The sequence below is a fragment of the Typopeltis vanoorti genome, chromosome 3 (assembly GCF_054136105.1).
Source record: "Typopeltis vanoorti isolate ZY-2024b chromosome 3, IOZ_Tvanoo_1.0, whole genome shotgun sequence".
NCBI lineage: Eukaryota > Metazoa > Arthropoda > Arachnida > Uropygi > Thelyphonidae > Typopeltis > Typopeltis vanoorti.
Genome location: NC_143551.1, coordinates 20,370,107 through 20,384,823, shown reverse-complemented (window position 1 = coordinate 20,384,823; position 14,717 = coordinate 20,370,107). Strand labels below are relative to the sequence as shown.

The window sequence follows — 14,717 nt, the reverse complement described above, 5'->3', positions numbered from 1 at the left end:
TATTTGTTGATTTTTTTTAAGTCTCCATTTGATTTCAATAATTTTTACTTATTCAATTTTAATTTGTTTAGATAATTAAAAAAATATATATTTATTTAATTACTTAAATAAAAGAGCCAATAAGCTTCACTTCGGCGATGTAAACATTATTTATATTAAGGGGATATTAAATCCCACATTATTTCAAAGCCGAATAAGAAATTCAAGCTGCCTGCGGACCACAGGTTGAGAAACACTGGTCTATCATATTCTTGGTTTGTCTGTCTGGTGATATCCATGTCCATTTTTTTTGGGATTTTGGTTGTTTAAAGAGAGTGTTGGTTACTGTTGGTCTATTATTTGAGCAGAAATTTAGCAGTCTTTCACCACGTTTATTGCTTTCTCCATACCCGAACTTTCTGATTACTCTTGGCCAGGTATTCCAGTCTTTGCCTACTTTTGCGTTTAAGTCCTCCATTACAATTAGGAGTTCTTGACTTGATGTCTGCTGTACTGCTTTTTGCAAATCTATATAGAACTCCTCCATGTCTTCTGATGATGATGTCGAAGTTGGCAAGTATACTTGAATAATAGTCAGTGATCCAATTGATGTTTTAAATCTTGCTTTAATTATCCTAGGTGAGATAGAATTGTGAGACAACAGGGAGTTTTGAGCTTTGGTTTTAATATAAGTGCTACTCCCTCTTGGTGTTTGTTGTCCTCCCTACCTGAAGTTAAGATTTTGTACTGTCCATGGTGGAATTCTTCTTTTCCAGTCCATCTGGTTTCGCAGAGTCCAGTCACTTCCCATCGGTAGTTGTCTACCTCATGCAGTAGTATTTCCAATGCTCCCTCCTTGTGAAGAGTTCTTACATTTCATGTTCCTATGCTTGTTATGTTTTTCCTATCTACTAGATGATGTTTTGTTCCAATAGCATATTTTTCGCCTTCACTATCTTGGTTCCCTAATAGTCGGCACGACCCTTGTTTGACTGGGTGACGGTCGAGCCGGCATGTATCTTTAGGTTGGTTAGCATTTATTCGGTTTCAATGGTTAAGTTTCGTCAAGTGTCAACCACCACTCCTTGACCTGAATTCAGCTGCTCCTAACACGGAGCACAGATGCTGTTTGCAGCCAATTCACTGAATACAGTCGCTGCTTGAGATCAACATATCTGGCTACCCTTTATTAATTTGTTAAACCATTAATAATTTTTTTATTGAGAATGTTTGATATGTTTTGTATGTTTCTTGAAAAAGTAGTTTTTAACAGTTCAGTTTATTGACCTGCAGATCAATTTCCCTGTGATTGGATAATCAAAAGATCATTGTACTTGGAGATAGACAGTAATGATACATGGTCTAATCTAATGCCTGAGTATGAAAGAGGTGAATTATATATGATTTTATTTACCCTTCATATTTTTGCATTTATCACTGGAGATTTTTATTAATAATACAATACCTGCAGTTATATTTTTCCTGAAAAAAAAAAAAGTAAATATTATTGTGTGTGCAGATATGACTGAATACATTTTTGGTTTCTAAACATGAGTTTTTCAGATGCATACAGTTATTATTATTATTTTTATTATTATTATTTTTTTTTTAGCATTGTCATGCCAGAAGAAAAACAAGTAAGCACTGCTCCATTTGATGCCCGTTTCCCAAATACAAATCAGACAAGGTAGGGTGAAATTGGTATCATACGTACTGTTATGCTATTTCAGATTATGACTCTTGTAAAATTGATTTACTTTGGGGAAAAGGGATAATAAATATCCTTGAGGTTAATTCATTGACCTGTTTGGGCAAGTGGAATGCCTCTCTGCTTCTCTAGCCAACAGATCGCAAGTTCAAATCTCAGTGTGGACATGGATGTTTTGTTATGGTCTTTAGGTAGTCAATGCATTTCATTACTAGGTGTGACACAACTGTGCTTACTAGAGACTTGAAAAAAAGTTCCATATCTGGTTTAGAGAACAAGCTTTCCAGATATTTGACCCTTAGACCAATCATTGCGATAAGTTACTGTTGGTTTATGATTTCTGGATGGGATTTGCATTAAAAAAATCATATAGATGTTTGCAGTATAATTATTTGAATGGACTTATTAATGTTTTCAGTGCGAGTGCCCAAGTTATTTGTGGATGTTAAAAATATTTTAGAGCTTTCATATTAAAAAACAAAAGTAACGTCTAGAGTGAGTAACATAAAATTATCATGATTGAGTCATTCAGCATAATTTCATAAAAATTCAGAAAAATACTGTAATTCTTCTCTGAGCTACAGACAAGTAATTGCATTATTGAGTTAACTTGCTGAGATAGTGAATCCCCGATCTGCTCTCCCAGAGACTAACCACAGTCCCAAGATTCAACACTGGGCACCCAGGCGTCTACCAGGTATCATGCAACTGTAAACTGTCCTACTTCAACCAAATAGGTAGAACAGCCAACATCTGAATCAGTTAACACAAGGACTACATCTAGTTCCAACACTATGGCCACTCAGGGCTTGCTGACCATGCTTTGGATATCCACCACAAGATATGATGGAAAAAGGCCACTTTGTTTCAAAGGAGTACATTTAAATATGAAAGACTTTTCTTTCAATCTGCCTCAGCTTTCACGAACTTCTCAAATCTGAACAAATTTGTTGTATGAAACTAACTGAAATCTGGGAAGTACTCTTCTTTAGAATTTCAATCCAACAGCCAAGAACATTCTAGCCCACTATTTAGGACTTTAGACTTGCCTTTGTTGTTCTGCTTTGGTCGTATGCACCTTATGTAGTGCCTGCATGCATGTATCGGTCTGTTCATTGTTTCCTGATTATGGCATTTTGATTGTCAGAATATTGGAAATATTGATTAAAAGTTATTCTAATTAATATATAGTGTACATTGTGACTTCCTTAAGTAATGTGTGTAAAAGGTAACTTTACCTCCAACTGATGAATGTGATCATGCAGTTTTTACTTTTTTGGTATGGGAGTGTTTGCAAAGGGGCATATGTAGAACTATAAGTCAGGTGGTTGTAATAAACTGAGAAGGCAGCTTACAGTTTTGATATGTAATGAGAAACTGCAAGGTCAGGAGTATGTGTGTGTGTCTGTGTGAAGTGGTCAAGTGATGTCTGAAACTATAACTGACTGCATCCTCACAGAAGAAATTATTGCAAGTGACTGCCAGGGCCTCATCAAAGGAGGCCACATGTAACTCACTCGCAACCATTCCAGTCATGCACTACTTTATGAGAGAAAAATCTAGTTCTCACCCCCTTTTCTTAATTGCATTCATTCTCATCTTCCATGGACCCTTTTTTCTTCTCTCCCACCCTCTATAAGATGACAGCTCTACAAATTTCTGAAAGGACAGTACAGAATACCCTACCAGTAGATGGAATTCTGTATAATCCTTTCAGAAATTTGTAGAGTAACATTTTATTTTTATGCAGCTCTTGGTTTAGTTTTGTTTATTCATTTTAACTTTTCCAAGGTGATGTAGATGATGTCAGAAATAAGTGTAAAGATAGAGGTAGATGAGATAGAGGTATTAAAGATATTGCAAAAGCTTGAGTAAATTCAGCAGCAAGATTAGATAGAATATCAGCGTTCCTTTAGCATCAGATGCTAAAGGAATGTGCAAGAGAATTAAAGCAATGCACTTGACCTGGCTGTTTAACTTGAGTCTCATTATCATCAGTTCCTAATGAGTGAAAGGAAGGCAAGTTAATTCTATTCTACTATCTTGGAGTTAGAACTGATGAAGCCAATTATGGACCAATATATATATATACACACACACACACACACTTTTATTTTTTAATTTTATTTATTTTTTTTTTTTTAGGGGTCACTTAAAGGTCGAAGCCAAATAACTGGGAGGAGACCTCCACATCGCATTTTAGGAATGCGGAGAACTGACTAGGGTTTCTGATCTAATGCCCAATCCTCACCTTGACATAGTGCACCTCATTAGTTCGTATCTACTGGGTACTGAACAAATGAGGATGGGCTGGCAATTGGGACTTAGTCGACCAAATTGTACTCTTTATTACTTAAACCACAAATGTTTATGCTGGTACAACATGATAAGATTTCATGCCAGCTGGGGTGTTGTCCAGTTTAACAAGGTCCCCATTGTTTTTGTCAGTAAAATTGAAATTTTGAAATAAGCTCCACCTCAACACCTAATGAAAGAAGAATAAACCCAACATCAGAAGTACTGAAGATAGGAACCATCAATATAAAGGAGTATTAATGGAAAATTGTTGATAGGAGATTAATAATAATGTAAACTTAATCATGTAGTGCTGCCATATAATCTGAACACCCCTTAGGGGCGGGTACATATCAGGAAATTGATGATGATATATTTTTTTATGTTGCTCCCACCCACAAATGGTTATTTATAAACCTATAGTACATTTTGTACTGTGGGTGGGCTAAGGATATATTTTTTGTTTATCAATTATATATATATATTTTGGTATTTTTAAATTATTTTTTACATTTTTTTTATGTTGGTCCCACCCACAAAAGGTTATTTGTAAACATATAGTACATTCATACCTTGTGCTGGTTAAGGATTAATGAAAAGGAAGGAACATGCAGAAGAATTGGAAAAGTACCACGTGGCATTACTGAGACAAAAATAGGTGAGATCTTACTAAATAATAAGTGTAGGATGATATTTTCAGGTGATAATGATGAAGGAAAGGAAAACGTAGCGATAACATTCAATACCAAACATGAAGATAAACTTCTTGATTGGAAAGCAGTTTCAAGTAGTTATATTATGAACAAACTTCAAAATGGGGAAAATGGACAATGAAACTTATTTGTGCTTAAACTTCTCACACAAGAACCTTCTGTGAGAAGAAGTGAAAGAATTCTTTGTCATTAAAATAGGCAGCTGACAAAAAAAAAAAAAAAAGGAAAAAGTTGTCCTCGTTGGAGATGGATCTGAACAGCAGAGCAGTAAATGAATTCCACCAAGCATAGGAAAAATTTGGAGAAAAGGGCAAAGCTAATAATAGTAATGGTAAGTATTTACTGGACTTCTTCTCAGGACAGGGACTAGTCATTACTAAAACCATGTTCCAACATAAAGATGTGTACAAGTTCACACGGAGAGAAGACACAAGAAATAAGAAAAGCCTCTTCAACTATGTCATTCTTGATAGTGATATAATGATATCACTGTCACTATGTCATTGTTGATAGTGATATCATTATGCTGGTTCAGAATACAAGAGTGTACACAGGATTTGAAATTGTAATTTGAAATGGGACAAAAATTGATATCACATTGATAGTTAAGAAATTATGGAGACACAACACACATGTTAAAATAATTACTTTACTTAATATTAGGAAAGTAACTTCTGACGTTTTGACCTCTGTATTAAGGTCATCATCAGGAAAATACATATGTATAAGATCCAAGCTATATGCAACAGCACTTTACAAAGATAAAATGAATCTGTTTATTAATCTTTTGCCTAGCCTGACCTCTTAAAATTAAAAAAAATTAATTTCAAAAACAGATAAGTATAAAATTAAATTAAAATAAAAATAACCAAAATAAAAAATGATTGTACGACATGACAGAATTTCATTCCAGATGTGGCGTCGTCCGGTTAAACAAGGCCCCCGTTGTTTTCGACAGGGAATCAGGGCAAACAGTGAAAAGTCGGTTACTGGAAGAAATCCTAAAACCCATCCCAACTCAACATCACCAAAGTTCAAGATCGGTGCTATCAACATAAGTAGCCTGAATGGCAAAGAAATGGATCTAGGCCGAGGAATTGGATAAGTACCAGATGGACATAATAGGAGTGACTGAAACAAAAAAGACAAAAACTGGAGCAATAAATACAAAATGTTATATTCAGACAATTACAATCAATGAAAAGAAGGAGTAGCCATAGTATTATGATTATTAAATTAAATACCAGTCTAATCTTCATGAATGGCAGGCAGTCTCAAGTACAGTGATGTGGGCAAATATGAGAATGGGGAACTGGACAATGAGACTTATTTGTGCCTATGGTCCCACAGAAGGTTCTGCTAAGGTAGAAGTGGAGGAATTTTTTGAGGCTTTAGAGAAAGCAACTGACACAATGAAAAAGGAAAGGTTGGTCCTGGTTAGGGATCTAAATAGCACAGTAGGAAATGATTGCCAGACTTACAGAAATATTTTGGGAAAATTCAGAGAAAAGAGCAGAGCTAATAATAATGGCAAATACCTGTTGGATTTCTACTCAGGACATGGACTGGTTATTACTAACACAATGTTCCAACATAAAAATGTGCACAAATGCACATGGAGAGAAGAGGCAAGGAATAAGAAAAGTCTCATTGACTATGTTGTTGTTGATAGTGATGTTTTCTCCCTGGTGCAGGACATTAGAGTGTACAGAGGATTTGAAATTGGAAGTGATCACCATTTAGTCTTGAGCAAGATAAAATTGAATTTCATATTAAAAAGAAGAACACGTAAGAAAGTTTTAAAGCGAATAAAAGTTGAGCAGCTCTCAGATGTGAACTGTACACCAAAAAACAAACATGATTGAAGAAAAAATGAAAGAGTTTGAGAACAGCAACCAAACCGTGAAGATTCAGTGGCAAGCCCTGAAGAAAACATTGATTGGTTCAGCCTAGAGAGGCATGTGGTGAGGTTGTCTGTAAGGATAGAAAATTCAGAACTCCATGGTGGATACAGGAAGCTAATGAGGTAGTGAAGGAAAAGAAGAAAGCATATTGAAAGTTCCTGGGAATTAAGTCAGCTTGTGCTTTTATAGAATGCAGAGACAAATGTAAGAAAGCTAAACACTGTGTAAAACTAGCTAAACAGAAGTCATGGGAAGACTTTGGTAAAAACATGGAAAATAAATATCAAGAAGGTGGCAAGATATTCTGGATGTTGTTGAAAAAGCTGAAAAAGAAATGGAGGAAAGAGTGCTGTAAATGGAATTAGAGATGATAAAGGTGACATGAAAACAGGAGAAAAAGATATCCTTGATGTATGGAGTAATTATTTCGAAAAATTATTAAATGAAACGAGCAGCGGCAGCATAGCCACTGTTTGTTTATGCTCGTTCGTTTAAACATATTTATGCTTGAGAAACAGTTTATATGGACTGTGGAAAGGAAGATTGGTGAAGAACAATCTGGATTAAAGCCAAATAGAAGCTGTTAGGTTAGTGTTAAGTGGATAAAAACACTCAACAGGCATGCAATCAGCAATACGTATCCATACTTGAAGTAGAAAAATTCATGAAAAGCCTGAAATGTGGAAAGGCAGTGGGGGTAGATGATATTTGACCAGAGATGCTCAAGTATGGAGGTATAAAAGTCTTGCAGTGGCTGGACTGCATATTTCAGAAGACCTGGACAGAGGGAAGAATTACAGATTTTAGTAGAGCTCTCATAGTACCCATATACAAAAAAGGGAAATAAAAGTGAATGTGAGAATTACAGAGGTATTTCCCTACCAAGTGTTCCTCATAAGATTTATGCAAGTATACTTGAGAAACAGTTCAGATGGACTGTGGAAAGGAAGCTTGGTGAAGAACAATCTGGACTAAAGCCAAATAGAGGCTGTTAGGATCAGATTTTCACTTTACGACAAATAGTTAAGAAATCATGGTAATATAACAAAGATCTGTATTTAAGTTTTGAAAAGCTATAGTTGTATGGTGCCAATGGTGCATTATATCAAGCAATACTTAGTCTTTATTTGAGTTGTAAGTCAGCAGTTAGAATCGAAGTACAGGAAGATGGTTTGATATTAAATCTGGTGACAGACAAGAATGTACATTATCCCCTTTGTTATTCATTATCTATATGGATCAGATTATGAAGGAAAGTGGTATTAAACCTGATATCAAAATTGGAGATGTTAATCTTAGCTTTTTGCTTTATGTGGATGATGTTATGCTTTTAAATAAATCCAGTACAAGTCTGCAAGATTCCCTGACTAAATTGAATAACTGTTGTAATAGATTTGGTATGAAGGTCAGCAATAACAAGACAAAGACAATGAAAATAAGTAGAAGCATTGAAAATATCAACTGCATTGTGAATGGAGAATCTATACAACAAGTTAACCATTTCAGCTACTTAGACATAATTTTTAGTGAAGATCGTAAATTAAATATTCCTTTCATTTAGTGTTACACGGTGATCAGCATTCGTTTAAAAATTTTATGGAATTTACAACTATGTCAAAAAACTTTTTTATTATCCCGACGTTTCGATCTTCATATCAAGATCATCATCTGGAGTATACATAAATATACAGTGGTATCTCACTAATCCGAACTAATAAAAACCGTGATCGTTCAGAGTAGCAAAAAGTTCGGATTAGTGAATTTTCTCCCAAGAGACAACAATAACTAGCGTTTAAGACAAAAATAATCAGATTCTAATGGTCAATTTAATTCTGTAAATAAATGAAGTAACTGATAGAAAAAATGCTAATCTATTGTAATATAAAAATTAAAAAATAATACAGTATACAAGTTTATTTTATAAAAAAAATTTAGTTTGTGTGTACCTGTAATGTTGAGGATTCTGATTTAATAAAATTGCATAGTTCAGTACATAACTTAATTTACGTAAAAAATATCACTTTCTTGTACACAACACAAAAAAAAAACTTCACAAAATAACACCAAAAAAAAGTTTTTGATTTCTTTGTAAAAAGTCACTGGTTTTCTTTCGCTTCTTAGAAGCTAAACTTTTTTCGAATGCTTCTTCTCGGAGCTGCATTAGCAATAAAATTTTGTGGAATGGCGTATCATTCAGCTTAACCCATTCTATACACACATTAAAACTGTCAACTGCCTCTCCATGTTTTACTTTTTTTCCCTTCGAGTTCTTTATTGTCATCATCGTGTTCTAATTCATTCTGTAACGTCATATTTATAATTTCAGCATCTGATTTGATTTTGAATTCACTTTCGGTTCTACCTGTAATCCATTCCGTTTTTGAAATTTCAACATTTAGATTTATATTTTTAACCAAATTATGCACATTTTTAATTTCCGCTTTTTTGTGTATCACCGTAGTTATCTTTGTAAATTCTAGAAGGCCACAGTTTTATCCATGATTCTTGACAGCGGTGATTCATGCCAACAATATAGTAAGAACTGTACATTATAAAAAAGCAAATGTGAACACACAATAAATCAAAATAGGCCTACAGTGTAACCGTACAATCGACAGTGTGAAAAAAAAATACTGTACTGTAATAATAATAAAATAAATAATAATGGTTAAAATAATTATTAAATAAAAATAATAGTACACAAAATATAATAATACGTAATAAAACATTTTTTTTCTTTAAAACCACAGTTCGGATTACTGGAGGGCTCGGACTAAAGAGGTTCGGATTAGCGAGATACTGCTGTACAAGACAAGCTGAGTTACATTATTAACTGTAAACTAGAGAAACAATGATTTGATCACATGTTATTCTACTGGGATGACCTCTAGTGAAAAAAAAAAAATAAATAAAAAAATAAATAAAATATTTTATGAATTACATCAAGCTAAATTCTATTTATGATGATAGAATTAACCATCCTTTCTTACAGATGGTTTTCTTTCAGAAACAATGATGTCCTATTTTTAGTATGACAATTATTATTTAAGATACTGGATTTTCTACAGTCCTGTTTATAGTTGTTCTTAGTGAGGAAAGGTTCCATGGGTCGAATACATGCCTTCCATATGTTTGGGGTTTTAAGACCATCATTATTATTCAGATTGGGGTGGTTGATAATGATCTCACAGGCTTCCTTAAATTTCCATTCATACTATGTTTTAGTGCGATGTAGACAGCTAGTGTACCTTGCACAGAATCAAGACAATTCTGTGCAAGGTATTCAGGGCATGATCCGAAAGGCCAGCTTCACCATAATTATTATATTTAATGCGTCTTTTATGTTCTTTTTGTCTGATAGGAATTGTGCGTCCTGTTTTTCCTATATATGGTATGCTGCAAGTACAATGAATACGGTATACTCCAGGGTGGGCTAGTGGAGGGAGTGGGTCTTTGGATGAGTTGAGTAAGATTTTTAATTTTGCGGGAGGTTTAAAGGTGGCTTTAAGTTGTATTTTTGTAGTACTCTGTTTATTTTTCTGATGTTCCTTTAATGTAAGGAATGGTTATAGTTTTACTGTAGTCTGGTTTGTCTTTGTTTTTTATGAGGTTTTGTAGAGAATTTTGTTAATAGTGTTTTGGCTGTATCCGTTTTTTTGGAAAGAATTGCTGATAATTTTAAATTCATCTTTCAGTGCCTGTTCACTGGAACAGATTGTCTGAGCCCTGTTTTTTATGCAGTGTTGATGACACCTAGTTTTTGTGTTGGGTGGTGGTAGGAGTTTATGTGTGTATATAGTCCCGTATGTGTCGGTTTCCAGTAAACAGTGAAGGAAAGATTGCCATAGGGAAGACGTGTGACAAGTGTATCTAGAAACGAAAGTGTGTTACGTTTTTCAATCTCAATTATGAACTGTATGCATTTGTTAGGTGACTAAGGAATGTGTCTAATGTCTGGCGGCCATGGGACCAGATCGCGAAAACATCTTCAACGTATCTAAGCCAGACTTTGGGTTTTAGAGGGGAGGAACCTAAAGCAAATTGCTCAAAATGTTCCATGTAAGTTAGCAATGGGGGGGGGGGGGGGGGAGGATAATGGCGAGCCCATGGCCGTGCCTTCTTTTTGTAAGTAGAAGGCATTTTGCCATACAAAATAACCAGAACGTAATACATGTGCAAAGAGCGCCGTGATATCTGGAGCGAGTTTGTTCTGTAGGAGAAGGATTGTGTCATTGATTGGGACATTCGTAAAGAGGGCAGAGACGTCAAAACCGACTAATAAATCATCTTTTTCTAATATAATGTCTTTGATGATGTTTATGAAGTGTTGTGTGTTTTTGATATAGGAGGGGGAATGACCTACCAACTCCTTGAGTGTTGCCGCTAACTTTTTGGCTAAGTGATATGTCAGGCTATCAATTCCTTCAATTATAGGTCTTAGCAGTGTGTTTTTTTTTTGAATTTTCAGTAGCCCGTAAATTCTTGGGGAGCATGCGTAGTGAGGGAACAATTTTTTGACTGTATCTTCGGGCCATGTGGTAATTGACTTAAGTAGTTTCTCTGTTTGTTTTTTATTCTATCGGTTGGGTTGTAGTTAACTAATTGGTATGTGTTATTGTCAGAGACCAGCAGATTCATTTTTTCTACATAAGTGGTACGGTTTAAAATAACGGTGGCATTTCCTTCATCGGCTCTGGTTATTACTAAGTTCGGATTGTTTTAAGTGATTTTATCGCTGTTAATTCGTGTTTAGTTATGTTGCTTGTTATCATTTTGTTATGATTTAAAATGTTGGCTGTTTCTAAACATATTTTGTCTGCTATATTATTTGGGATGAATCTTAGGCCTCTTTCAATATTACAAATAAATTCAAGTTTGTTTATCGATTTCGGTGCTATAGCAAAATTTGTTTGCTATAGCACCAAACTTAACCTTTGTTAAGTATAGAGATTTCATCTTTGTTTAGAGTGTGGTTAGATAGGTTGACTATGTTATTGATACCTGTGGGCAATTGGTGGCTCCTGTTGTTTCTTGCCTCTGGTTGGTTGTTGTTCACCGTGGAGAACTTTGAATATGGCAGCTGGTTTTGCCGTTCTTTTAGTCTTTGGAATTTGGAAAGTAAGTTTTCTTTCTTTATTTGGAGGATGTGGTTCGCTGTATTCTCCGTGATCTTTTCTAGGATCATCCAGATATCTTCGTTTATGTAGCTTGAAAGTTCCGTTTTTTGCCTTTAGTAGCTAGTTTTGTGTAACGGCTAGGTTCTTTCTGGTAGCTTGGATCTGCTTTCTGAGTAGTGCTTTCTCCATGCGGTGGTATATTCATTGCGCCTTTGTTGTGGTGAATTTTCTGTTTAGCCTGATGCAATTAGGAATGATATTGCTATCCCTAAACCGTTTTAAAAAAGTCAATTGATTGATCACATTTGAAACTTGAATCTTCAGCTTACCGTATTGGTTGCATCGCTTGTGGGTCGAATCTCCATGAATTATTGTAATCCTTTCTTTTAGTGTTACACGGTGATCAGCATTCATTTAAAAATTTTATGGAATTTACAATCATGTTAAAAAAACTTTTTTATTATCCTGACGTTTCAATCTTCATATCAAGATCATCTGGAGCATACATAAATATACAAGACAAGCTGAGTTACATTATTAACTGTAAGCTAGAGAAACAATGATTTGATCACATGTTATTCTACTGGCATGACCTCTAGTGAAAAAAAATAAAAATAAAATAAAATATTTTATGAATTGCATCAAGCTAAATTCTATTTATGATGACAGAATTAACCATTCTTTCTTACAGATGGTTTTCTGTCAGAAACAATGGTGTCCTATTTTTAGTATGACAATTGTTATTTAAGATACTGGATTTGCTACAGTCCTGTTTATAGTTGTTCTTAGTGAGGAATATATGCCTTCCATATGTTTGGGATTTTAAGACCATCATTATTGTTCAGATTGGGGTGGTTGATAATGATCTCACAGGCTTCCTTAAATTTCTGTTCATGTTTTAGTTCATACGCAATGTAGACAGATAGTGCTTTTCCAGACAATTCTGTGTAAAGTATTCAGGGCATGATCTTCACCATAATTGTTATATTTAATGTGTCTTTTATGTTCTTTTTGTCTGATAGGAATTGTGCACCCCAATCTGAAGAATAATGATGGTCTTAAAATCCCAAACATATGGAAGGCATATATTTGACCCACGGAACCTTCCTCACTAAACGATGTCCTAAAAATAGGACATCGTTTCTGAAAGAAAACCATCTGTAAGAAAGAATGTTTAATTCTATCATCATAATAGAATTTAGCTTGATATAATTCATAATTTTTTTAAAATTAAATTTTATTTATTTTTTATTTTTTTCACTAGAGGTCATGCCAGTAGAATAACATGCGATCAAATCATTGTTTCTCTAGCCTACAGTTAATAATGTAACTCAACTTGTCTTGTATATTTATGTATGCTCCAGATGATCTTGATATGAAGATTGAAATGTCAGGATAATAAAAAAGTTTTTTAACACCGTTGTAAATATGAAAATTTTTAAGTAAATTAAATATGGATATAGACAACAGAATCAACAAAGTCGTTTTGGTTTCCCACCATAACAACTGTTGATTTGGAGGAAAATTGTAGATAGGAAGTTAGTGGTGATGAAAGTTTTTCATGTATTACTATCATATCCTGCACAACTGAATAAATTTATATGGAATAAGAGAGAAATTAGTCAAAAGACTAAATTAACTGTATACAAGACATTGTTGAAACTTATGGATCTGAGAGCTGGGTTAGAAATAAAACACTTGACCAAAGACTAGAGACCTCTGATATGAGAGTCCTGAGAAAGATTCGAGGCATGAACAGATGCCATCAGTGGCAATATCATATTAAAAACAAGGATATTAGGAAAGAACTTAACATTGTTAGCATCCAGGAATGTATTAGCAGAGCCAATCTTTTCCTTCCATTCTCTGCCAGAATGGAAGGAAAAAAAGACTCAAAAAGGAAGACCAAGTTTAGGTGTATTGATACAGTAAAAAGTGCCCTAGAAGATAGAAATATAACATCTGATAATGTTAGAGCCTTGACTGGTAACAGATTGATTTGGAGCAAAATTGTAGATAGAAAGTTAGTGGTGATGTAAGTTTTTCATGTAGTACTATCATATCCTTTACACCCCTTGAAGGTACATATCAGGAATTTGATGATAAAATAGGAAAAAAAAGCAAATCCTTAACACAATCATGTTACTAATGTGCTACAGTCCTTTAATCTTTTGTGAGTTTGAATCACATAAAAAAAATGATATAGTTTATAGAACACTAAAGACCATAGTTTTGTGAGTTTGAGGAAAATTAGGAGAGAAAACAGATATTATTGGCAGAAGCAGATTATTAAGATTTGAGATTGTTCAGAAATGTAGAGTGTATGGTAACTTAAACAGAATGGGCTACAAAATATTTACAAAACAGGTGTATGATTAAAACATACAAGGAGAAAGATTTGGAAGATGATATAGAGTGGAATTAAGTGTAAGAAAACTGTTGATCACACACACTAATGTTACTTACATAATTTTTAATTAAGTTTATTAATTACTCTCATTAACATTCTTATAGGAATTGCTGGCAGAACTATGTGGATTATCATCGATGCCATAAAATAAAAGGGGATGATTACCAACCATGTGACTATTTCAAGAGAGTATACACTGCCATGTGTCCTATTTCATGGGTAAGTGATTTTTTTCTTTAGTTGAGCTTTATTCCATAAATTTATTGTAAATTGTATAAAATGTATATTTTATGTTGAAACAGAATACAGAATTTTGACAGTTATTGTTCTCCTTTTAAGACTGACCACTATTATATTAGGATAATTCAATAAATACATGAACAACAACAATGAAAATGTGCAGGACACTGCTTTAATAAAAAGAAATTTCCTCTGCTGTTAAGGTGCCTACCTTATTTCATTTGTGAAATTTTACCATTTTTGCACCATTTTTAGTTGATATAGATAACGGAAAGGAAAAATATACAAACAGCTAGATGGGACTACAATGGGTACCCTCCCCAGCATACTTCTATATAGATCATTTTGAAA

The 14,717-nt window shown here is 34.1% G+C and overlaps 1 protein-coding gene across 1 annotated transcript in view; it reads left to right on the top strand.

Annotated features, from left to right (window-relative positions):
• Positions 1–14,717, top strand: part of COX6B (Cytochrome c oxidase subunit 6B) — a 43,434-nt gene that overhangs the window by 24,073 nt on the left and 4,644 nt on the right. Inside the window, exons 2-3 of the mRNA XM_090415495.1 lie at positions 1,592–1,666; positions 14,231–14,345. Of these exons, the coding sequence (XP_090271621.1) occupies positions 1,599–1,666; positions 14,231–14,345 (183 nt within the window). The 5' untranslated portion in view covers positions 1,592–1,598. The remainder of the gene's footprint in view (positions 1–1,591; positions 1,667–14,230; positions 14,346–14,717) is intronic.